At 37.0% G+C, this 24,948-nt stretch overlaps 1 protein-coding gene across 3 annotated transcripts in view; it reads right to left on the minus strand.

Moving 5' to 3' along the window:
- Positions 1 to 24,327, minus strand: part of ULK4 (unc-51 like kinase 4) — a 183,322-nt gene extending 158,995 nt beyond the window's left edge. The window contains exons 1-17 of one of the 3 annotated variants that reach the window (XM_088150921.1): positions 24,240 to 24,327; positions 23,037 to 23,227; positions 22,168 to 22,267; positions 20,450 to 20,589; positions 20,179 to 20,338; positions 19,678 to 19,779; positions 18,089 to 18,172; positions 16,293 to 16,368; positions 16,073 to 16,168; positions 14,346 to 14,467; positions 14,159 to 14,228; positions 13,716 to 13,797; positions 12,979 to 13,083; positions 7,956 to 8,016; positions 7,201 to 7,382; positions 5,233 to 5,279; positions 3,994 to 4,072 (exon numbers count right to left, since the gene is read on the minus strand). In XM_088150921.1, coding sequence (XP_088007047.1) covers positions 3,994 to 4,072; positions 5,233 to 5,279; positions 7,201 to 7,382; positions 7,956 to 8,016; positions 12,979 to 13,083; positions 13,716 to 13,797; positions 14,159 to 14,228; positions 14,346 to 14,467; positions 16,073 to 16,168; positions 16,293 to 16,368; positions 18,089 to 18,172; positions 19,678 to 19,779; positions 20,179 to 20,338; positions 20,450 to 20,589; positions 22,168 to 22,267; positions 23,037 to 23,174 — 1,644 coding nt within the window. In that variant the 5' untranslated portion in view covers positions 23,175 to 23,227; positions 24,240 to 24,327. Of the gene's footprint in view, positions 1 to 3,993; positions 4,073 to 5,232; positions 5,280 to 7,200; positions 7,383 to 7,955; positions 8,017 to 12,978; positions 13,084 to 13,715; positions 13,798 to 14,158; positions 14,229 to 14,345; positions 14,468 to 16,072; positions 16,169 to 16,292; positions 16,369 to 18,088; positions 18,210 to 19,677; positions 19,780 to 20,178; positions 20,339 to 20,449; positions 20,590 to 22,167; positions 22,268 to 23,036; positions 23,228 to 24,239 lie in introns of those variants that run through there. The other 2 variants (XM_088150923.1, XM_088150922.1) reach the window with 2 other exon arrangements.
- Positions 24,328 to 24,948: the final 621 nt, after the last annotated feature.

Here is a 24,948-nt window from a genome sequence, read left to right on the forward strand (position 1 = left end):
GGTTCTCAAACAGATTATCAAGCAACATTTCTGTATCTGGAAAGGCATGCTACAATTATCATACGCCAACACAGATTTGTCACAAACACTCATTGCATCAATACATCTTCTTCTTTGAGAGTTACCACCTTAGTAAATCAGGAATATGCAGCAGATACAGTGTATCTGGACTTCAGCAAAGTCTTCAATGAAATGCCTCATGATTTTCTTCTTCATTACATAGTAATGAGCTAAAATGAATAGGATGGAATTAATAAGGAGAAATTCTGTATCCAGACAGGAAAAGTGCACGGCACAGGTCTAGGATGAGGGAAACCTGGCTTGGCATGAAAAAGAGTCTAGTTGTCCTTGTCAGCACAAGTTAAAATGAGATGGCATTTAGGCACTACAGTTCCAAAAGGACAAACTGAAGCAAGTTCAAATAATGGCTATATGATGATGAAAGACTTGGAAAAGAAGCCCTACGAGGAACAGTTAAAGGATCTGAGTGTGTTTAGCCTACAGAAAGAAGGACTGAAGGGAGATAGTGGACTTATTTTCTATTGCTCCCAAAGTCACGACCAAATCCAAAGGGTTAGTGTTGCAAGGGAGAAGATTCAGGCTAGACATCAAGAGGAACTGCCTGACTATATGAGATGAAAGCCAGGGGAACAGGCAGTCACATGAAGTAGTGAGTTCTCTTTCACCAGAGAACTTCAAACAGAGGCTGCATGTTCATCTCATCCAACATGTTCTAATGGTTCCTTCACTGAACAGGGGATTGAACTATATGGTCTCTAAAATCCATTCCAACTCTATGATACAATATTTACAAATTTCAAAACAATATTACAGAACTACCTGTCACTTTTGAGATTATACATGTAATGGTTAAAATGCTTGGTATTCTTACTACTAACATTTCTGTGTTCCTTCATTTTAGTTGTGATTCTCAGATTTAAAAAAATGCTTATAATTATTTCAAGCTGCTATACTATCAGCAGAGAATATTTCAGTAGCACGAAAGATATCTGTAAAGATACGTTAAAGAAGCTGTGATCATATCACATGCTGTTAACCAACTACCTTTATTTATTTATTAAATTTATATGCCGCCCATCTCCCCCAAAGATTTCATAATATTAACATATTAACATTCCTAAGACATAAACTGGCATTGTCTGGCTAATCAAGTTCAAATTCAACAAGGAAACTAATTAAAGAGAAATACTTCTTTTCACTGATAATACTTTTTTTTTACTTGTTTGTCACCAAGGTTTGGCTTCCCAAGACTGCTGATAGTACAAATCAGTAAACTTCAGTATCAACTTTTGGTAATCCTGCTAATGTTTATATGGTAAATTGACTTTTAAGAAATTTAGGAAATTTGTAAAATATAAATATAAAATTACAACAAATACACACATACATATTCATTACACTATTCTTTTCATGGCAAGCAACATTATGTGGAACAAAGAAAAGGAATAAGAAATAATAAGCCACAGAAATTAAATGCATTAGATGGGGGGGGGAGTATGGAGGACAGAAGGTATAGAGAGATATAATGAATAACGTTGATGTCCCTCATATTGTTTTGTAATTCAATCCTCATTCATTCTCTATCTCTATGACTATATATATATCGTCTCAATGCATTTATTTCATACAGGTTACTCACTTCTTTCTGTATTCAGGTTACATTTACTCAGCATTCTCATAATTTTTACTCTAATTCTTCTTGTCTTACCATACAGTTAAGTACCTCACGTCTACTGCATTCAATATAATTTTACATTTGTCCTGATATACCCAAATCTCCTTAAATATAAGGAAGTGTGTAGAAGCACACTTTAGACATAGCCACTTTTGCTTCTTTCAGCAACATTTATTCATCATGACAAATCAGCTACCTTTCTACCAGCATTTGCATGCCTTAAAATGCAGTAACCATTCTACTAAAGTACACAAGTTCATCTATTTGGTCTAATTTTTCATAGTTTATGTAATTGTCCTTCCCATTATCCTGTCAAATATAACAACCTTGGGTTTTTATATGTTAATTCTCAAATCTATATTTCTCACTGCATCTAAAATCCATCTAAGATTTGTTGCAAATCATTTAGGTTCTCAAGTAACACCACAACAAATATAAGAGCACATTCACATCCCCAACCAACACACCTGTGACATCACAAGTATTTCTTAAACAGTTATCCATAGATTCTTTTCTTAATCCCTGGTCAATACTGGACCATTTGCTAAGCATTCAATTTATTTTCACACATACTTTTCTTCTATCTTACACCGCAGTTCCAGCACACATATATTAAGTCACATAGCCACTCCATAAGCCAATTACATCCATTCTTTACAAAGCAAACATTTGGAAATGACTACAAGCAGTATGTAAAAAAACATATATATATATATATATTTTAGAAATGCTTAAAAGAACAGGCTACTGCTTTAAAAATAGTGGAAATCATTACTTTAGACAGTCTCCATATGTCAATTACAAGAAATAGGAATACACTATGTACTATATAAAACCAGTTTTGAAAGCAGTTTTAAAGAAAAATTCTTCAAAAAATGAAAAAAGTGCAGCAAGTTTTGTGAAGGGACATTCAAATAACCCGTTATTTAAAATAATATCAATATAATTTTAATTACTAACAAGAATATGAAAGGGACTTATTTCCTTCGAACTACTAAGTCCTATTAATAATATTTTTTTTAGTTTTATAAGGCCTCCAAATCAAAAAGTCTCAAGGCTACCATACAGAATTATGCGTACTGTCACAATATAAGTTTTACAAGTGGAGCATGAGGGGGAAGAAATACTATCTCGTTCACATCCTTGCCATTACAAATAAAACCATAAATATAAAACAGCTTATACAGGTAGTGCTCGACCTATGACCATTTGTTCAGCGACCATGTGAAGTTACAACGGCACTGAATGAATTGTGGTTATGACCGGTCCTTGGAGTTCCAGCGGTCCCAGCACCCCCACGTTCACATAATCACAATCTGGGCGCTTGGCAACCGGCTCGGACTTACAACTAGGTGCAGCACCCCACGATCACATGATCACCATTTGCAACTTTCCCTGCTAGCTTCCTCAGAAAGTCGGCAGGGAAGGTCACAAGTTCTGGGATAAGTCTCCCCAATCTGCATACCCTCCCATGCACCTGCGTACCCTCCCTTGAAATTCAAGAAACAGATTATGCCTTAATGCAAAGTATGAACTAGCCATAGTTACTTTTACCAGAAGAAATACAAGGTGCCTTTTTCCTCTTTTCTTATTCAAAAAGTACACCTCCAGAAATCCCAAACTGCACTGCCATTTTAGGATCACTGGAGGAACTATGCATACTTTTCTATCCCCCAATGGACAATTATCCTTCCTACAGGATAAAGTAAATCTGTGCGTAACTGCCCTTCAGTTATGCTACTATTATCCTTACACAATAGTCCAGACAGTTATCATCACCATCAACACACATTATTTAGACTTTAAATGCTGCTCACTATTGAAACATGCATGAAGTGCTTTGTTGATCTTAAAGCTGGATACATGTTTTTTTCCAAGGTATTAAATTTCCTCACTTACACCATTTTATCTCTTTTAAATTTTACTAAATCACCAAATATATGAAGGGATTTTTTTTAACTAATTAACACCAAATTTTAAAAAAAATTAAAGTCAGAAATTTGCTGTACTTCAGAAAGTTTTTAAAAACATTTTTTAAACTAAAAAGTTTAGGGGGCTCCTACAAATCTCTCACAATGCTTGCTTAATAAAGGCATTGTTTTGCCTGTGAAATCCAATATATAACTAAACTGCTAGACTTAAATTACAATTAGTTTCAAATCCCCAATCAGCAATGATGCATGCTGCAAGCACTACTAAGGGAATTTATATATACCAGTGAGTTCCTTATAGAAAAGAGTTATAAATGTAGTAACAAATTACCAGACTTAAAATATATAGTAAACTCTGTAAAATACCTCAAGAATTGGAACATTTTCTTTAAGTTCAGCTGTATGTAATGCCAATAAACCAATTGCTCGGGCTGATCTGGCACGTCTGTAATCAAAGGATATAAACTTTATGAAAGCCACAAATCTATTTAATACAGTATATTTTAAATCTGTCCAAAGCACAAAAAACTATTTAAACGTTCATTATTTAAAATACTTTATAATCTGATTATCAAAATAATTGTAAATTAAACTTAATTGTATGTTCATAATATTTTCACTATATTGCTCATCCAAATTACTTTTTAAAATGTATTACTATTAAACCCATGAATGGGATAAAAATGAGAATATTAAATATTTCTTTTAGATCCTTGAAATTTAGCATGTCCTGAATATTTGATTTTGAATATTACTTAATAATCTAATATCAGATAAGTTATACATTTCTTACAAATGTTTCACTACTGCCTATACTTTAAAATACAAATGGCATACTTCTAGCACTCCATCGATAATTTCTCAGAGAAAAAGAGAGATACTGCTCCTTCATTTTCCCCCTTCCTTTTGTTCTCATTCAAAATTGCTTAACACCTTTCTCAATCACAATGGTCATGATGAAATACAATGTCACGTTAGCATAAAATGCTAATATAGTCTTACTTTTCTTTCAGCTATATAACTTTAGTTGACATTTTTTAAAAATAATTTTTTTACTGTGGAAAATTACAGCTCTTGCAATTCACAAGTGCAGTTCTCCTTATTTACTATCCATTAAGAATATAAACATCCCCTGGATGGATAAAATCAAGGGCAAATCTATTCTTTGTATCCAGCCAAACAGCGCAAAAAGGAAATGGATGCTCAAATTATCTGGTCCAAATACCTACTTTCTAAATAGTGAGCTGGAAGACTGTATTAACTGAGATTGTTAATATAACAGTTAACATTAAATAATCAGTAGAAATGAGAAAATATTGCAGGCTGTACCCTTTCAGACTACAGATAAGATCATTCAGTAACCTGGTCCCAGAAGATCCTACTGCTGCTCTAAAGAATAAATCCCATGCAAAGATTCTAAATTGAAATATGCTATTCTAGTTGTAGTTACTTGACTTGGCTGCAAATATTCAGGGACTGGCAGAATGGAATACACATACATGATTTTTCATATCATGTCTCCGGGGCCTTTATAGTTCATTCTTTTAATAAACAGTAGCACTGCATCTAGTTTATAAATATAGAGAGACATTTTTTGTTACTTACATATCCCAATTTGGAGCTATCCGCAACTGTTGAATCAATATAGGAAACTAAAATTTAAAAACCAAGGTATCAATTTTCTCATTATGCTTCATTAATGAATAATAAATTACAACCAAGTGTAACAGCTCTACAGTTTAATTTGCTAAAACACTGAAAAAATGACTTTCCATTTGCTGTTTATAGTTGCAATCACCAATTCCCAGCAGGAGGGATAGAGGTGTGCATAAATGCATGGGTAGTCCTCGTTTAGCGACCACAGTTGGGACTGGCAACTCAGTCATTAAGCAAAGCGATTGCTAAGTGAAAAATCACATGACCACAACCGTGCTTACGATTTTTCTTCAGCTTTCCTTTGTTTTACAGCATCAGAAGGATAAGATCCCAAACAGCCAGGCAAGCCCAAATGGCGGGGAAGGTTTCCAGAACTTGACTCACAATGAAGCTGAATTTTATAGTCCATTTTCCCCACTCCCTCACCCTTTGGAATGCCCACCCTGGCACTGGGATAATTAGCAAGAAGAGAATTCATGTTTGTATTTATATTCATTGAAGAAGAAGGGATCACAAGATGCATAAGCATAAACAGGCACACAATGGGAAATACACATTGAAAGGAATGCGCCACTACTAGCTGTTTGCCTAGAGCACTTGCAGCTGCGAGCCACCAGCCACTAGGAGGCAAACAAAAGCCTTTAGTGTGAAACCGATTAGGCCCTTGCTCATTTCAGGCGGTGGGAGGGTTCTAATCAACCAATTAAGATCAGAGCTGAGCTTGTTAACTTGCAGTTAGCACTTTTTAGGGAAATGCTGCACAGGAAGAGATAGCTTGTTTAGGCAATCTCTCCACTCTGTGGGGGCTGGGGGGAAGAATACTAATTGACTGTAATGGCAAACACATGACTGAGACACTATGAAGGTTGTAAATGCAGGCATTGGTCGCAAAGTTACTTTTTCATCACCGTAGTAACTGTGAATGGTTGCTATCTGAGGCAGTTGCTAAACGAGGACTGCCTGTAATGTTTATCCACAACTTTATTCTCCAGTTTATGAAGTTCTGGATGATCATCAAAACACAATTGTTCAGATGGTCATTTTTATTTTTACCTCTGTACTTGCCAATATGCTTTCTTCACAAATATACCCATTCTAAAATGATGCATTTTAATTTAGAGAATTTTAAGTACAATCCTTTTTATCTGACAGATGCATTTTTAAGCAAAAGCCATGCAGAATAGTATTAACTTATTTTAGTATTTCTGATTCTTCCACAACATATTATTTCATAATATCCATCTCATTCACAGATAGTATATGCAATATTTTATCTAGAAGTATATTCAAAGTACTTCCTTGCTTTATCTTTCCTAAGTACAGTGGAACCTCGGGTTACAAACTTAATCCGTTCCGTGACTCTGGTCGCAACCCGAATTGGTCGCAACCCGAAGCAAACTACTTTCTTTGGAGCCATGCTGACAAGCACACCAAAAACCTTCCAAAACGCCACAAAACACACCACAAGCCTCACCGAACGTCTCCTTGCTACCGCGATCTTGCCCACAGGAAGCCGCGACCGGGTGGCAGCAGGGAAAATGGCCTTGGATCCAGTTCGTAACCTGAGGCGGAGTTCGCAAACCGAGGTAAATTTTTGCGGCCGGAGCTGGTCGTAACCCGAAAAGTTCATTAACAGAGGCGTTCGTAACCCGAGGTACCACTGTACTAGTTTCTTGCTTATGCATACTTACTTAGAGATTAGTGCCATTAAGTTAACTGGAATTTTCTCTCAGATAAATATGAATTGAGTGAGTGTCCTCTGGGGAGAAAGGTGTGATATAAATTATGTTTAATTATATTATATAATTATAATAACATAATTAAACATTATTTTCTTACAATACCAAAAAAAGCATCATTGTAAAGGGTTTACTACATTTGTATACCAACTTGTTGACTCTTGACCCTAAAGCTTACCAGCTGGGTGTCAATTAATCTTGTTGCTACTTCCTTATAGCCAAGCACACTGCAGAGATAGCACAATAAATTCAGTTTAATTCTGGTGGCTCCTGCAGTTTTCTCTGGAGAGCTGGCCAGTTGACACACTTGTTGCATAAAGTCATTCCATTCTGTTTGTTCCAGAATTAACAGTTTCTCAGCTGAACAGAAAAATAAATCAAGAATAGTTTTAAGAGGACATATTCTATTACATTTTGTAAATTGCAGGAGTACAATATTTTTTTTATTTTTACTGAAATATTTAGTATTGATCATGTTTCTATGTCCCGAAAGAGAGCTTAGTTGGCAACAAACCTAATAGCACCTCCTTGCTCCTCCTGAAAGCCATCAATTGTTTATTAAGCCAAATTTCCTGTGACTTCAAATCGAAACTCTGCCTTGTTTTAACCACAACAAACCAGAAAAATATAAAAGAAATTATGGTATATTTTCTTTGGTTTGTTCTGATCAGAACAAGTCAGAATACCCGGTTTAATTGATACTGAAACCTTGGCAAAGAAAGCAAGCTACTTATGGTTTTTAATCATGCCCACACAGGAACACTGAGAAGTGTTAGTGTGATTGTTCAAAGACTAAGCCATAATCACAACTCAGGATAATGCACAACTCACCACTGTTTCAGTTAGATATTACCTAAATGGATACAAAGGTGTTCTTTAGTAACAAGAAATAACAGCCCTTATACAAATTATCTTTACTCCATTATACTATACCTGTATATGCTGGTATATGTAAATTTTTCGTGTCGAATTTCATCGGTGTTTGCTTAACTATCTGAAAGGAAAGAAATTGATTTAAGGCAATTTTGGGCATCTCTCAGAGAGGAAGAAAATGTATATGTTTTCTCTCAGTTATAGTACGTTGCACAATAATAAACTAATGAATGGTTAGTGTGTCAACTATAAAACCACAAATGTATGGTAACAGCAAAGCTGAGCCCACAGGATAAAAGGCTGAAGGTCTTAAACCTCCTCTCCTAGAAGCCCACTGAGTTTATCCACTCAGCCTACCTTCCTGCCTTTGTATAGCTGCTTGGCTGTTACTGCCACCACCTACTTTCCAGGGGGATACCTCTACCTGGCATCTAACCCTTGTATGTGAGACAAACAGAAAATTCACAGTCTAGGTGTCTTACTGGCAAACAGTAGGAAAAAAAGATGATGAAAAGGAAATACTTGTCTGGCATCACATCTTGGCCCTTATAGTTTTGAGGTATGAAACTGGGAAAGTAGCTTTCCTTTGATATTTAGATCAATACCATAGAGTATATCTAAAAGCAGGTTTTATTAAGAAAAGGGGGGGAAAGAATGTAGAAATTCCTTCAAATTTTAGGCAGTCACATGTAAAAAACTATGATGAAGTGGGGAAAAAGTACAGTGCCACTAAAATCACAAACAGTGCCTTAATGGAATTTCCTGTAAAAAGCTGTAAAGGAGAATACAAGCTTGGAACATATCACAAGGTGTGATGGAACTACTGTTCAGAGTTGAGGCATCAAATGTGCAATAACTGAGCTTACACAGATGTAATAAGCATCAGAGACAAACTAAAGATCTTTACAAGTACACAGAAAATAAATAATCTAAGCACAATACAGTGGAACCTCGAGTTACGAATTTAATCCGTTCCGTGACTGGTTGCAACTCGAATTGGTCACAACACAAGGCAAATTTTCCCATAAGGTTCAATGTAATTACCGTTAATCCGTTCCAGCGTCTGCGGACCACACGTCAGGGGCGGAAAAATGGCCACGGACCACGTGGCAGGGGCGGAAAAATGGCCGCGGACCACGTGGCAGGGGCGGAAAAACGGCCGCGGACCACATGGAACGGGCCGAAAAACGGCCGCAGACCACGTGGAACGGGCAGAAAAATGGCTGCGGACCATGTGGCACGGGTGGAAAATGGCCGTGGACCACGTGGCACGGGTGTAAAATGGCCACGGACCACGTGGCACGGGCAGAAAAATGGCCACGGACCATGTGGAATGGGCGGGAAATGGCCGCGGATCTGGTTCATAAGTCGAGGTAAATTTTTGGGGCTGGAGCTGATTGTATCTCGAAAAATTCGTAAGTAGGGGCGTTCGTAACTAGAGGTACCACTGTATTACAGAAGCATTTACCCATGTCCAGCCAAGTAACAAATCCTTGTTCCTTTCTGATTCAATCTTACCTGGACTAGCTTTTGAGGTTCCTGAAATTCCTACCTTAATTCTGGGGCTGAAGGAAAATCATCTCAGCCTTCCTTTCGAACTCCACACTGCCACACACTTCTTCCTTATTCCCCTTCTATGAGTTCTGCCTACTACCTCTCCAAAAGAACAAAATCCTCTCCCTTCCTAGAACAGGAGGCATTGGGCAATTTGACTCTCTACATAATGAAGTACAAGACACCTCAGAGTCAGTGCTGATTGAAACACAATACCCTGTCTATCTGTCATTTATACTGATTGGTTGGGAAGCCAGTGAATGTGGGAGCAGGCTTGCTTCTCCATTCCCTACATGTGTAAGAATCATCTCTACATTTAAAGATTATCTCTCTAGAACTCCCACAGCATCTGATTCCTTTGGTAACTGACACTGCATTCCAGAGCCATGCTTAAAATTCATTTTAATTTTAGACATTAAAATGGCAGAGTTCTCTTTTTAACAGTTCTTGTTGTTATATGGTTTCCTGGTTTTACAGTCTCAGCTTAGCTGTACTTTCACTGACTGGATGCTTATGAAATTCTCTTCAAGCCAATAATAGAAGTGAGGAGTACAGGTAGTCCCCAGGTTAAGAACGCCCAGTTTAAGGATGACCTATAGTTAAGAACAGAGCCTACTGCAGCAAAATTTGAGTTAAATACACAGTGATCTGAGTTAAATACACAATGGTTCAAGTTAATTACACAATACTACTTACACAGTATTATACAATAACACTGTTCCAGCTTACATACAAATTCGACTTAAGGACAGACGTGGGAATGGAACTTGTTCTTAAACTGGAGACTACCTGTATTTCTATTTGTTCATGAGAGAAATCATTAATAGCATTGATAAGTCTACAGGTAGTCTTCAGTTAATAACCACTCATTCAGCAGCACTTTGAAGTTATGATGGTGCTGAACAAGTGGTGGCTATTTATTTTTATTTATTTATTTATCATATTTATATAGCCACCCATCTCACACAAAATGCGAGAGCTATGACTGGTCCTCAAAGTTCTGGGCATCCCAGCACCCCTGCAGTCAAGTGATTGTGATCTGGGCGCTTGGCAACCAGCTTGTTCGTCCTTCCTTCCTTCCTTCCTTCCTTCCTTCCTTCCTTCCTTCCTTCCTTCCTTCCTTCCTTCCTTCCTTCCTTCCTTCCTTCCTTCCTTTATTGGATTTCTCCACCGCCCGTCTCCCCCACAATGGTTGCAGCATGTCATGGTCATGTGATCATCATTTGCAACCTTTCCTGCTGATTTCCCACAAGCAAAGAGAATGGGGAAACTGGCAGGGAAGGTCGCAGGTTGCTCAGGTAAGCCTCCCCCACCTGTGCACCTGTGCATCCTCCCCCAGTTCCTCATACCATGCCGACCACCAGCACACCCTTGCACACCCTTCCTGAGCCTTGCTGTGCTCTCGTCACGCCTCCCTGGCCACTTGTGCACCCTCCCCAGCTGATCATGCCACCCTCACGCACCTTCCCTGAGCCGCACTATGCTCACACGGTGCCTCCCCGGTCACTGGTGCACCCTCCCTGGCCACTCACACATCCTCATGCATTCTGAGTCTCACTGTGCTTGCGCTATGCCTCCCCCGCCACTTGCACACCCTCGTGCACCCTCTCCCACCCAGCAGCAGCCACTTTCATGCCTGCCGGCCTGCTTGCAACTCACCTGGGACTTGCAACTTCCTGCCAGCTCCCCCACTGACGTTAGTTGTTGGAAGCCAGCAGAAAGTTGTGAGGAGGTACTTGTTTAACAACCCACGATCCTTAACAATGGCAATGGGGACTGCAAGGACTGTCATCACTAAACGATGTGGTCACATGACATCACACTTTACAACTGCATCACTTAGCAATGGAAATTCTGACCCCAATTGCCGTAGTAACTCGAGAACTACCTGTACTTTGAAAGTGATATTTTTGGTGGGAGCTGACCTAGAAATTTTTGTGACTGAACAGCTTATGAAAAGATTTTAGCAATTGTACCACTATATCTGTCAGGTTCAGCCCAAGAACAACAACAAAGCAATCCAGCACAGTTCAGTTCCTTTATTAGCTCACACCTAACAGACAGAATCTCGCCAGACTAAACCTATCAAAGCTACCAGTGGATATACCCCGTGAGACTCTAGGGAGGGGCCAGCCTCATCCTCTTCATCTTCCCACACTCTTGTTGAGGGCCGAGGAGGCGCTTGCCCTGGAATGTCTCTCCCCACCCGACAACATTGAAGTTCTATTCCAGAATCTTCCCCGCTCATGCCATCCATTACAATATCATTGATACCAGAAGACTGTGTTTTGGACACAGGTAGTTCTCGGATTACAACAGCCTTTGGGACCAGAATTTCCGTTGCTAAGCAACGCAGTCGTAAAGTGTAATGTCACGTGACTGCATCCTGCCAGTCCTGGTTGCTATTGTAAACCCAGGACTGTGTGGGTCATTAAGCAGGAAGAGGCAGGAGTCCCAAGGAAGCAGGCTGGTGGGCGTGCAGATGCTGCAGGTGGATGCCTCAGGCAGATGCTACAGAACATGATAGGAGTGAAAAAGCAGTGGGAGCAGGAGCGATTTCCAACTTTCTGCCAGCTTCCCCATTGACTTTGCTTGTGGGAAGCTGGCAGAACTTGGAAACCACAATCACATGACCACAGCTCACTGCGACATTGTAATCACAAGCTGGGCACTGAGCACACGGATTGTGATCATGTGACTGCAGGCACCCTGCAATGGCCAGAACTCAGAGGTCCGGTCATAAGTTCCCTTACTCAGCACCATCATAACTTTAAACAGTCACTGAATAAGTGGTCCTAACACAAGGACTATCTGCATCTGTAAATATATACATATATATACAGTAGAGTCTCATTTAACCGACCTTCGCTTATCCAACATTCCGTCTTATCTGACGCCCCTAAAAAAACACAACACACATAAATTGGTGACAAGAAAAGTGTGCTGCTTGTTTGCGAGTGTGAGTGTACTTTCTTGTTGCTCCTGATGGTGGCGCCGCAATGCAAAAATCTATTGCAACAGGTGCAGCGGATCGTGGTTTTTTTTTTACCGCACTCAATCGTTACTGTGTGTTATCTGACATTTTCGCTTATCCGACGTTCTGCCGGCCCGTTTATGTCAGATAAGCGAGACTCTACTGTATATATATCTTCAATAGCCTCTACTTGGGCTCTTTACCTATTCAACAGACCTATTCAAAAAAACTTTAAGAATTAGTATGTCTTTTAGTTAACTGGTTGCCACTCTGGTTGTATCTAAAGTAGGGATTTGTCAAAATAATATTTTCTGCAGAATATGTTTAAAACAACTTTAAAATAAACCTCTCTTCCTTAAAGTGAGGTGATATTATACAAACTGCTCAACCACTAATGTGATTTCTACACTGAATGGAAGAAACCAGGACTAGACATTAGATGGGAGTATTCGAAGTTAATGATTTCTCAATCTTATGAAAAAATAGCAAAACATATTGTAACACAATGTTTCTGAATATATTAGAGAACTTGTAGGTAAGAAGTTTCTGTAGTACCTTGGGATTGTCAATAATAGGAGTCACAGCAAGGTCAGATTCTGTATAGATCAGTTCTTTCATTTTGGATTCCATAGATTGCTGGCTGCAGTACATACTTTTATCCTGTAATATAAGCAAACTTACCATTTCTATTTGTTATTCTCCCCCTATTTTATCTGAACAAGCAAATAATACATATTGTCTACTATTATTACAAGACACTTAATTCATGAAAGATCTGAAACCATAAATATTCACATGAAAGTTACCCTTCTTGATGATCCCCCTCCCATTCTGTAAAATTCTTTACTGCCTGCGTTCTTTTAGTTCCCAGATATCTGGCTTTTCTCCCTGGCTTTGCTGACTGCATTTCGCTGATTTTAAAAATCAGCTCTGTTTTATTGTGCCCTTTTAATCTTGATAATTTTCAATCTTGTTTCTAACAATGCTGGGTTTTACTACAAAAGAAGCAGAAAAGTATTTATATGTATGAAGAGACTTACAAATCCTTGCTATTCCTCAAAGTAGTAACATTTTTCATGCATCTCTGAAAGGCTTCTTAACAGTAATGTTAGACTTCAGACTCTCAACATACACAATGGAAAGAATGCTTTCTTACAAAATTCCAATCACTCTTATTTACAGCTGCATATCCTATTTGGAAAACAATGCACATATATGCCTCATATTTAACCATGCTAACGCAGTTTCAGAACTCCATTTTTTGGTGAGGGGTGGGGGTTTCCTACGCTCACCTTTGCTGCAGGACTTGTATAAGCTCTCTGTGCTGAATTTGAAGACAGAACTGCAGTGCTAGTTCTAGGGGTGGGTCGAGAACTAAAAAAAATACAAATTGAAGAAAAACAAATAATTCCTATTATTTCATGCATTTTCTGCAATCAAAACACCTATACAACTGTTGTTTATACAGCAAACAAATCAAACCAAGATTTTCCCATGTATTAATTCTGCTTGCCCATTCCCTGAGATTTTGGGAAAAATGGTTAAAAAGAAATGTAATTATTTTCATAGAGCTGACAGACTAGAAATACAGTACTTTTACAAACTTGTTTTATCTCTCATAGTATTTGAATTGATAATTCTAACATGAATTTCTCTCCTCACAGGAGAAGAAAGCTTAATGTTAATCAAGCTTCCTAAATAAACATTTTCTAAAGTGCTAGACATTTTTTCATACCTGAGAAGAAATATGGATTCATTTGATTCACCATCAACAGCACTTTTAGGACGCAATTCTTCTGGACTTTCTGTCAAAGAAAACCTAGTGTTCAAACCCATCTGAACAAGGTATCAAAATGTGGTATTTCAATCTTGCATTTTATTTCTGAATATAAATTATACATACATTGAAATTTTAATCTTACCTAGTTTGAAGGATTTATTAAAAACTGTGCTCTCTGTTCCTGGAGACATAAGGTCTGGTAATTTTTTATTTTCTAAACATTCCTCAGAATTTCCAGGTTCAAAGATCTTGGCATTTTCACTGCTGTTTATACAAAGGGCAATGAAATGAAGTTAATATTAAAAACTGCATTTTATTTAGAAACAATGGGAAATGTTGGAAAAAAAAACTTTTATAGATTACTTTATTAGAACTGCATTTGGAACAAATAATAATTTTGGTATTTATCAAGAAATAAAAAAGAATTTAGTAAAATTATCAATAAGCCAAGAATTTCCCCTAAGCTGAAACAAAATATGCAATTTTCATAGCTGGAATTTCAAAAATACTGTTTTCTTGTGCAGTGGAGTAACCAAGCAATAAAGAATCACAATTTAAGAATTGAAGTAACAATTATCTAGATCAGGGGTCCTCAAACTTTTTAAACAGGGGGCCAGTTCACAGTCCCTCAGAATGTTGGGGGGCCGGACTATAGTTTGAAAAAAACATGAGGAGAGGAGGAGAGCCGCCAGACCCGGCATACATGTAGAATAGTCCGGCTCTGTGATCTCCCTCCTTGTGCATCGCCTACAGCTCCCAACACAGCCCCGACACTTCCGCTTCTGACAAACAGCAGCGGCGGCCAATCAGGCGGGCAGGCTGGATAAATGACCCTGGCGGGCCGTATCCGGCCTGCAGGCCGTACTTTGAGAACCCCTGATCTAGATATTCATACAGATGCATTACTAAGGTGTGTCACAGTAAAACCTATTACCAGTGCCTCAGGCCTTTTACCAATTCATTAGGTACTGTAGGCACATTAAAAAATGTGAATGGATGAAAGTAGCAGTGTGTGATGGGGCTTAATTTAATGCCTATATTAGTAGGTAAGCAAACGCAAAGTGCTGTTTCAATTCTCTCAGCATTTTCTTCCCTTTTTTTCAACAGCTGACTCTCTCCACCAAATATCTAAATGGGGTTGTTCCCCAGGAAATTGCAATGTGTCTCCTTATGGACTTCTAAGTTTAGCCTTGTAGTATGGCTACAGCTGTTAACAATTAAACAATGAATATATCAAAATTACCTTTTTTCCATCCAGATAATTTGTCAAACATGATTATTCTCACCTAATATTTCCAAACTATACAGGAGCCATTCCAATAATCAGCTGATCACTAGAGAGCTAAACATTTTAGCTTATATACAGTAGTGTTTTTGCTATTGTATTTCAACTGTCTGTAACTATCATTCTGCTTTATTCTTTTGTCAATTTGCTACTGTTACTATTCGTATCTGCTGCCCAGATAACATATTTGGCTGTGGAGTGTTTATAAATCTTAAAAACAGTAAATTGTAGGATAATATCTAGCAAGATTAGTATAACTGAAAGAGATTCAAAAGAATGATTGCAACACAGAACTTCCTGATTATTTAGTAACACATTTTGAGGTACATTTTTATGCACCTCCCATTTATTGCTACAAAGCTAGTCACTTCTATGGAATACTATTGTCTAAAAATAGGGCTGCAGCCAAAGGCAAAGGATATATACATGTTAAAATGCTGTGGCCAAAGTTTACTTGTCAGCAGCCTCATGCATTAATGTTATAAAGTGAGCTCTGATTCACAAAAGACTATGCTGTATCAGGTTTGTCAGACAACAGTGTTCCAATTTAAAAACTAAGTTTAATTGTATGCAATGCACCATACCTGCAGTTTGTGTCTTGGCTGGAGACAGAATTGGTGGGAGTTTGGATAAAGGCACCTTGCCAAAAAGGATGCTTTAACAGCTGTGCCCAAGTTGATCTTTAATACAATTAAAAAATATATTTTAAACCCTAACAAGCAAAGACAATTTAAATATCAGAAAGTGTTACTTTTTTAAAAATGTATACTAGTATATGAATATTAATATGAAATCACTTTTTACCTTTTCTGAGGATCCTTTTGAAACAAAGCGTCAAGCAAGTTAAGGAAATCTGAAGAGGGTTTTAGAAGTGCTGATCCTGAAAAAGACATAAGAAATACATACTATATCTCATAACAAAAAAGTGATTTTACTAAGTAAAATACAAACTTCTAAAACCAATAAATTATGAATACAAACTTAAAATTAATTCAAATATCTTCTTAATGAGGGAATCCATGGGAATTCACTTTCAGCAGCTTAGGGAAATGTTTAATTATCACAATAATTCCTAATCTTTACTCCATAAGTTGGAGGAGAAAAATATATGCAGCAGTCCCAGAAACATTTCATTGGGTTAGTACAGGCAGCAACAAGTTTGATTCCCTTTAATTTGAGAACATAAAGTCATTTATCATCTCTCACATTGATCTCACTATCAGATTCCTAAAATAAATGTCTGACATACAAATACAGATGCAAAACTATAACAGACTAAATATGTATTTTTATGTATTATTACATTTTAAACTGCTCCTGCCACTTTTACAAAGTATCATCTGATAAATACCCACTTCACTCTAAATTTGAAATATCTCCCCAACCTTTAACTTTTTTTCCCACAAAATATTTATTATCACAGAAACATATTTACTCTTCAAATACTTCCTGAGAGTTACAACCAACATTTTTCCTATATATTCTTCCCCTGTTCTTTTTGGTCACTAGTAAGTAATTTCTATGGCATCTTAACTATTATTGTTACAAATACCAGAACAGCGAAACAGAGTATCTGTTAAAATAACAGACTGGTACTATATATTCCTCTAGAAATTATGTGAAGTCAGAATTGCTAGATTTAAATAATAGTCTTATAATTTATCATTTCTTCTCATCTTCTTCTATTAATCAGTGAGGGCTAAATCTGTAGTTTTCCAGTTCTTTACAAATACTTCAGTTCCCCAAACAACTTTTAAGTTCTGTTGTACTGCCATGTATAGCTACAAAAATGTTTATTACATATTGTGCAACACATTATCAGAAGATACTGATTTTCAGAAACAAGCAGGAATATTTTCCATTACAGGAGAACATATGAGTTTCTGAAAGAAAGCAAAGCCAGATTAATTTTGTCCCACTTACCACATTTTTCATATTTTACCAGATTTAATTACATCATTTATCTAGAGCACATTGGAGTCTAAGAGCATTGTGTTTTTTGTACCTTTTATTCTACCAAGAGCTAGAAATAATAAGGTAGAAGTAGCAAGCAAAAGATATCTCTTTGTCTTTGCTCTGCTTTTTCTTGTTTAAAGCCTGATACCCTTGGGGTTTCCACATCAGCCTGTTTCCTAAAGGAAGAACATACTATTTTCCTATAGTGGTATACAAAATGTTTTGGATTAAAATCTTTTTGAATTCAAAATGCCCTATTTCAAGGCTCCATGTGAGGGACATCTATTTAAAGTATAAAATGTGGCAATTCCTATTGTTTTGGAAATTCTAGACAGAGCTATCTTGACATTGAAACATTTCAAGAATAAGGGCAACAGGTCATGCCACACTTTAAGTGGTTGTATTACACTCAAAGCACAGAATTTCAAACTTTATAAACAGTTCATATTCAAAATGTTTTGCACACCCTACTTCCTTCTCTTTCCCCTTCTCATGACTACAGAAAATTCAAGAGATGTAGCTAACAGATCATTTAACTCCCTTAATAAATGTTGCCTGTCCTTTAGGCAACTGTCTTTTTATACTGTGAATGAACTGGAGGATTCCAGATGACCTCAACATTTTCCCTATATGGAGAACCATACCTTTCTGTCTAGGTAGGACAGGATCTTCATGTAAAATTTGTTCTGTTAATTCAGTAATGTTTTCTGAATTGAAAGGAGGTCTTCCTATAAAACATACATTTGTAGCAGATTTCAGCAAAACCTAGATTATATAGTTAAAAAAAAAGAATTTGTTTGGAGCAAGAAAGGTCTTTCAAAGTTCCTTTAAGAGCACACAACCACTGCATTCAGTTTTAAAATCACAATACCATTACAGCAAAAATGAAACAAGTATAACATAAAGCCACACAAAATTTCATCAGATTTCAATGCAATCCCATGTGGGAATGCTGAGACCTTATACAAGATTTTGTTATTCTTACATGAGAGCTCACAAAATAGCTCAGATCTCACAATTTTTTACCATTGTTACATTATCCTTTTAGTTTTATTATTATTTGGGCGGAGAACAGACATCATTCTGCTAACTCCTGCCACACCCATTTATCCAGGATGAAAGTCCTTTGAGTACGTGCAAATGGACTGCATTAGAAAGCTCTCAGCACATTTGGCAAAGATGAATTATTCATACACCTGTAGCCAAAGGAACATAACAAGAGTTTATCACTATCACTGTTGATGAAAATCTGACACATGATTTTACACAAAAGGCTTAGGAGAAGCCAAATAAATTAATTGTGCTTTAATGTGTGAAACTGCAATATGTGAATCCAGGGAGTTATTTTAATCATTCATTTTACAATTGACAATAGCTGCAGTAATAATTATATCTAGCTGGAGAAAAAAACAATGAGAAAAACTCAGTGTGCGTGTGTGTGTGAGAGCCATATGAGCCACATACACATATGCTTATCAACCCCCCAATATATATATTTAGATTCTGTAACTTTTATATTAACGAAGATAGAAAAGCTTAACAGAAAATAAAATATCAATTTTCCAAATGGATAAGAAATACTAAAACTATGGAACAAAATATCAAGTTAGTTAAATATTCACCAACTAGCAGTTACCAGTTGGTTAGACAACATTAAGGAGTTACATCCTAAATATTGATAACCTCAGAAAATAACCAAATGAGGATGTAAATATATAACACAAACAGATAAAGAAATAACCAACATGTTCAACAATGTTCTTCATAGTGTGTAGTAACACAGTACCAGACTAACTTGCATAAGATAACTGAATAGCAAACTCTTCGGTTGCTTGAATCAAATGACACGATTTACTTTAAAAAATGAACAATTGTCAGATTCTTTGATCAACAGCACAAAACTCTATAGTTATCAGAGTACTGATAACCTCAAATTCACTGTTCATAAGGTCTTCCTCAAGTTGAGCTCAACTTGAGACATTTGGCTCTCTGCTAATGGAAATTCCCAGGTCTTATATTGTGATTTTCTGATTCTGTTTTGCTGATTGCATTTTGTTTCATTTTGTTTTAATTCAAGTCATAGAGGGGGAATTGTATGCCCTAGATTTATTTGCAAGGAAATTCATGTAGGTTCATGAACACAGGAAACATAGACTCCACAACCCTAACTTCTGTTGATATTTAGAGTATTAATACTATTATACTAATTATACAAATATGAATCACACAATACCTGAAAACATTTCATACAGCAAGCAGCCCAAAGACCAAAGATCACTGGCTATAGAGAAGTCAGCTCCTTTAATCACTTCTGGTGCAGTGTATGCCAATGAACCTGCAAAATAAAATAATGAACAGTTGTTTGTTCTGATTTTATAACAGACATCCCTCCAAAACTCACAAGCACTTCAATCCTATGATTCTTAGAAACTCACTGGAATGACCGGTAAGACTTAGTTCTAATGCTGAAATCGGTCAGTGTAGAATTGTTTTCACATACTCAGATTAACCTCAAACTAATACAGTAACATTCAAATTACATCCAAGGGGCAAGCACAAATAGTCAGACGTATCTGTATAGGAAAACGTCCAAAGAGGGATATTTATCAATATTATTACTTTCAATTAAATAAACTAAACCATTACTGTATTTGCCCCCACTTCAGTTTATGAAAGATTATCATATCCTTTGATTACATTTTAGCTGCTGCTGCATTTAAATGTTTCAATTTACCTCTGACTTTGTTTTTCAGATTTTCTTTTGTGCTTTCAGCACTATTATCCCCTGGCTCCTCTGTGCCAATCAAAGCAAAAAATTCTTCTAGATTTTCACCTTCTGCTCTAGCCAAGCAAAAGTTACTGAATTTCAAAGTGCCAGGCCCTTCCAAGAGAATCTGTAAAGTTAAACACAAAGTGAAGTACCAATCAGCAATTTCTTCAATTAAAAAGGAATTGTTTAATTATTTTCAGAAATCACATATCAAAGCAAATGTATGTCCTCTTACCTTCCTAGGTGTAAGGTCACAGAAAATAATTCCAAGATCATGTACATGGTGGAGTCCAGTAACCAAATCAATACCAAATTCTTTTACAACGTTCTCAGGTAGGTATTCATCTTGAGCAACTAACATTTCTAATGAACCACCTACAAAGTATTTATGAATAGTCATTAAAACACAAAGCTCATCTCTGCAATGATTTTTTTTTAATTTAAGCTGATTTCTGTGGAAAAGTCTAACTTCCATAATGAAAGAGGAAATCTGCTCAGATTTTAGTTTGCATTATCGAATAGAAAGATGGATGGTGGCATCTTAACTGAGAAATCTTACATACAAAATGTCCTTTCCTGTCTCCACATAAATCTGTACTAGTTTAAGAACATTCCTTCCAGCCAATGACTAAGCCTACTGCTAAACTATTTAACATTAACATTTCTCAGTTAAAACTCCACCATCTTCTTTACCATTAGATAATGCACACTGAGAACTGACTGAATATCATCTTTTATTTATGTTTAAAAGACCAATATGAGTATCTATACCAAACAATAGATATATTAGAATACAAGCTTACTTAGCACTGAATACAATATAAATTACAAGACAATTGGTAAAAATATTACCTAAAAATTCAGTATGGATCCAAAGAATGTTAATAATAGAGATACCAATACAGAAAACAGAATGATAGGATAAAAATCAGAAACAGCTTAATAATACATAAAATTAAAACCAGTGAAGTTTGAAGAATTCTATATTTGTTTATTTAAAATTCCTAAAAAAACAAAAAGGTCTTTGCCAGGCAGTGAAAGGATAACCTGTCTAATGTATATCACCAGTGGGACATCACCAATGAAATCACCCTTTTGCTTGTGGCAGCTTGCTTCATTTGGTGGAGTTCTCAGATAAAGAATTTGGGTTTAGCTGGACATATACAGAATGATTCTTTGGGCAGGCTGGTAAGCTGTTTACAGTTTGATAGGTAAATATCAATTCTTTGAACCAAGATGAAAAAGAACTGTCATCTAGCATTGTACTGGCATAATGTGATGTCAGCCAGTCCAATATTAGCAATCTATCTCCCTTCTTATGGACTGATGTTTATAGACCATTCTCTAAGTCAGCTTTATGTATAATGAATTCTGGTAGTAACTACAGTTTGAATAACTGTTACAAATGCATTGCTGCCCAATGTTTACCATTGGCCTAGCAAACTGCTCAGGAAATACCAAATGAGATGTGGTTTCCAGGTGTTCCCTCAAAATCATGTCTGGTATAGGTAATTAACTGTTAAACAGAAAGGGGAAAAAAATAAGGATTTTCCTGAGCTTGTGAAAGCCCTTAAGTGAGCCAATGTAGTTCTTTGAATTCCAGTGTTTATTTATTTATCGCATTTACATAGCCACCCATCTCACAGAAGGTGGCTCTGGGTGACGTAAAAACAATATAAATCTTTATATTTAAGATTAAAAGGCCTGAACATTTTAATATTGAAAACACTTAATCAAATACTGTCCTAAGGCGCTGGCATTTCAGAAATTGTTGAAGACAAAGTTGTTTTGGAAAGCTGTCCTCTGAGTTTATAATCCCATCTTTAATTTTCATTTTTATTGTTTTATTTGTTACCATGGATGTTTTAAATTATATTTTATGTAAGCTGCCAAGAGTCTTTTTGATTGTGGTGGGGTATCATAAATAAATAAATTGTTCTATCACCCTCTCACCTGTACATAATTCCACCACAAGCCAGAGATGGTTGCTTGTTTCATACCATTCATAAAATGTGACTATGTTCTTATGTCTTATTTCATGAGTAAGACGCACCTGAAATAGATAAACAACGTTACAGTAAAGAAGTAGTGCTGAATCAGTTGGAAGGGAGTCTAAGATTCTGCACCTATGATATCTGTTATCTTATTCTGAATCTGTAAACAACTGCATATAAACAGTAATCATGCATAAAAATGTGTAAAAAAACTATTCTAGTTAACTGTGTAACACAGAGGCTGCATTAGCCTCTGTTTATTGTTCATTCATTGAAACGTACAATTTGATCAAGAGTGCCTAAACTTATATGTGCAACTGCATTTGGCCAATGTCAGGCAACCCTGAAAACCTAAGGCAAGCCCAGTTTGCTTGAGAGACAGCCATCATCTTTCTTATTCTGTATTCCTTTTGGTAACTGGATAGCTTTCACTGTCATTTACGACATTCACATGTCGTTAGTGAAGAATAATAATAACAACAATAAAAAATAGTAGCACCCCAGTAAGTTGAAACTACCACAGAGTGGAGGTGGCTTTTGTTCCCATAACATACTCTCAGTGTCTGTGGGGGATAAAAATGATCCTGTCTGACCCAGATGGCAGAGGGAGGTGAGATTATTTTGTAAACCTACAACAGCTTTCAGTAAAAACTATGATTAAGGTTTCCACTCTAACTATGCTTTGATTCAAGATCCAGATCTGTCCATCAAATACATGTACATCTTTATCACATATTGAGAAAAATATCCTGTAAACATATTTGAAAATAAGTTCTGAACTATTTGTAAATGAACATGTCTTCCAAAAATAACTTAGGTAATTCTTACCCAGTTTGTGATTTCAGCTCTTTTACATTTATCAGTACACAATATTGCCACAAAATTAATAGTTCCTTTTCTTCTGCCTTTATAAACAACAGTCTTGTTCCCTCTTCCGATCTCTTCATACAAAATAAAGTTCTCCATAATGAAAACTATATCGCATACATCATTGAAAGCAGATTGCCAGAAAACGCCACCTTTAAAACAAACAAAAAAAAAACCCAGTTCTAGTTTAACATATTAAAAATGGATATTCTAATTATGTATACATTATAGATGGCCACAGTTTGATAGCTGAATACATGCTTTGAACATAGAAGCTCCTACAACTCCAGCATCTATACCCCAAAGCAGATTCAGCCAGGAGAAAGCAACAATAACACATCATAATTCAATTTAGCATTGAACCATCTAAAAGAAAACCAGTTAAGATTATCCTAGCTTCACTTAATACCTCTTATGAAATAATGAGGCTTAGTTATAAGCATATGCATCAATCCAGCCACCGTGGCTTGTAAAGCATGGCTGATGGTGCAGCATGCGTGAATCCAGCCAAATAAAGTTCATTCAATAACCTATGATTAAGCAAAATATAGCAGAGCATTTTCTTTGTAAACACAGGCTGGGTTTTTATCCATGGAAACTAAGAAGAGGCCACAACTAAATAAAATCGGTTAAAGAATGGCCTAAGAAGTTTTTCCTCTCCATGTCGTATAACTCGGGCAATTCTAAGAGCTTTCCTTTTGTTTTTAGCGTGGGAAAAAAGTGAAACAGAGCAATCTTCCAGAAAATACACATTCTGCACTCTCCCTTCCTTCAGAGGTGTCCTGGGTTTTTACTATACGCAGAGAAATGCAGAAAGAGAAGGACGGTATTTCGCCTCCTAAACCTGCTTGTTTGCACGTCAGAAAGGGAGAAAAAGTCCTGACAAACCCTCACTCGAGACGGCTTTTTGTTTGGGTGGGGCTATATTCCTCGCCGCCTTATAGCTCAGCCGCACCACCCGGAGCCGCGGGGGGATGTGGGGAAGGGGACAAACTGGCATCTCCAGGGGCCTTCAGAAAACAAAGGGGAGAGCAAGCAAAGGTCCCTCGTTCACACCGGTTGCTTTGCTTTACTGTCCCCATCCCGCTTTTAATTTACGCTCGGGAGAAAATTTAAAAATGTATAGACCTGCTTCCGGAGAATAAATTTTAAAAAGGTATATACTTGCTTCTGGAGAAGAAACGAGCCCAACCGAGCTACAGGGACAGGCGAAAAGTAGATTCTATTGCTCCGTTAACCTACAGGACCGAGACCCACCTCCTGCGGGCTTTCCATGTCGTGTAAAACCCAAGGGCTGCTTTTATATTTCTAGGTAATGAGAAAGCGGTATTTCTTGGGTTTATATTTGTATGGTGAGAAGGATTAAGATAATCTAAGGGTAATAGATGTTCTTTATTAGGAAGAACCTTTCATACAGTTTATTAGAGGTCTTGGGAAATAAGGAACTCCAAACTTCCCCCCCTCTAGTTTGCTTTATGGTTTGAACCAGCCCCTTCTGCTCGGTCTCTTAGATACGGCGCAGGACGCCGGAAACAACCGCGTACATATTTTGCGAAGTGCTAAAGAGACGCCTCGAACTCTATCTGATTTCCTGCCTATTTTATCCGTGTTTCCCGGATGTTCGCCGCTCTGCGCAGACGGGAGAACGAGGAGCTCCTCTTTTCTGTTGCTATGGAAACTTTTTTTTATTCATTTAGTTCCAACGAGATTGATACTGCTAATTTGTTTTACTATATTCCCACAACTTCTAGGATCATAGCTAATTTGGGGGCCTCGTGGGAACTCTAGTACAAAATAACTAGGAGGAGTTGTATTACAATAGTCCGTATTAATACTCTAGGGCGGTGTTTCTCAACCTCAGCAACTTTAAGAT

This window comes from Python bivittatus, unplaced genomic scaffold, assembly GCF_059951505.1.
Source record: "Python bivittatus isolate LINGU-HERP-01145 unplaced genomic scaffold, Pbiv_v1 ctg000610_np1212, whole genome shotgun sequence".
Taxonomy (NCBI): Eukaryota; Metazoa; Chordata; class Lepidosauria; order Squamata; family Pythonidae; genus Python; species Python bivittatus.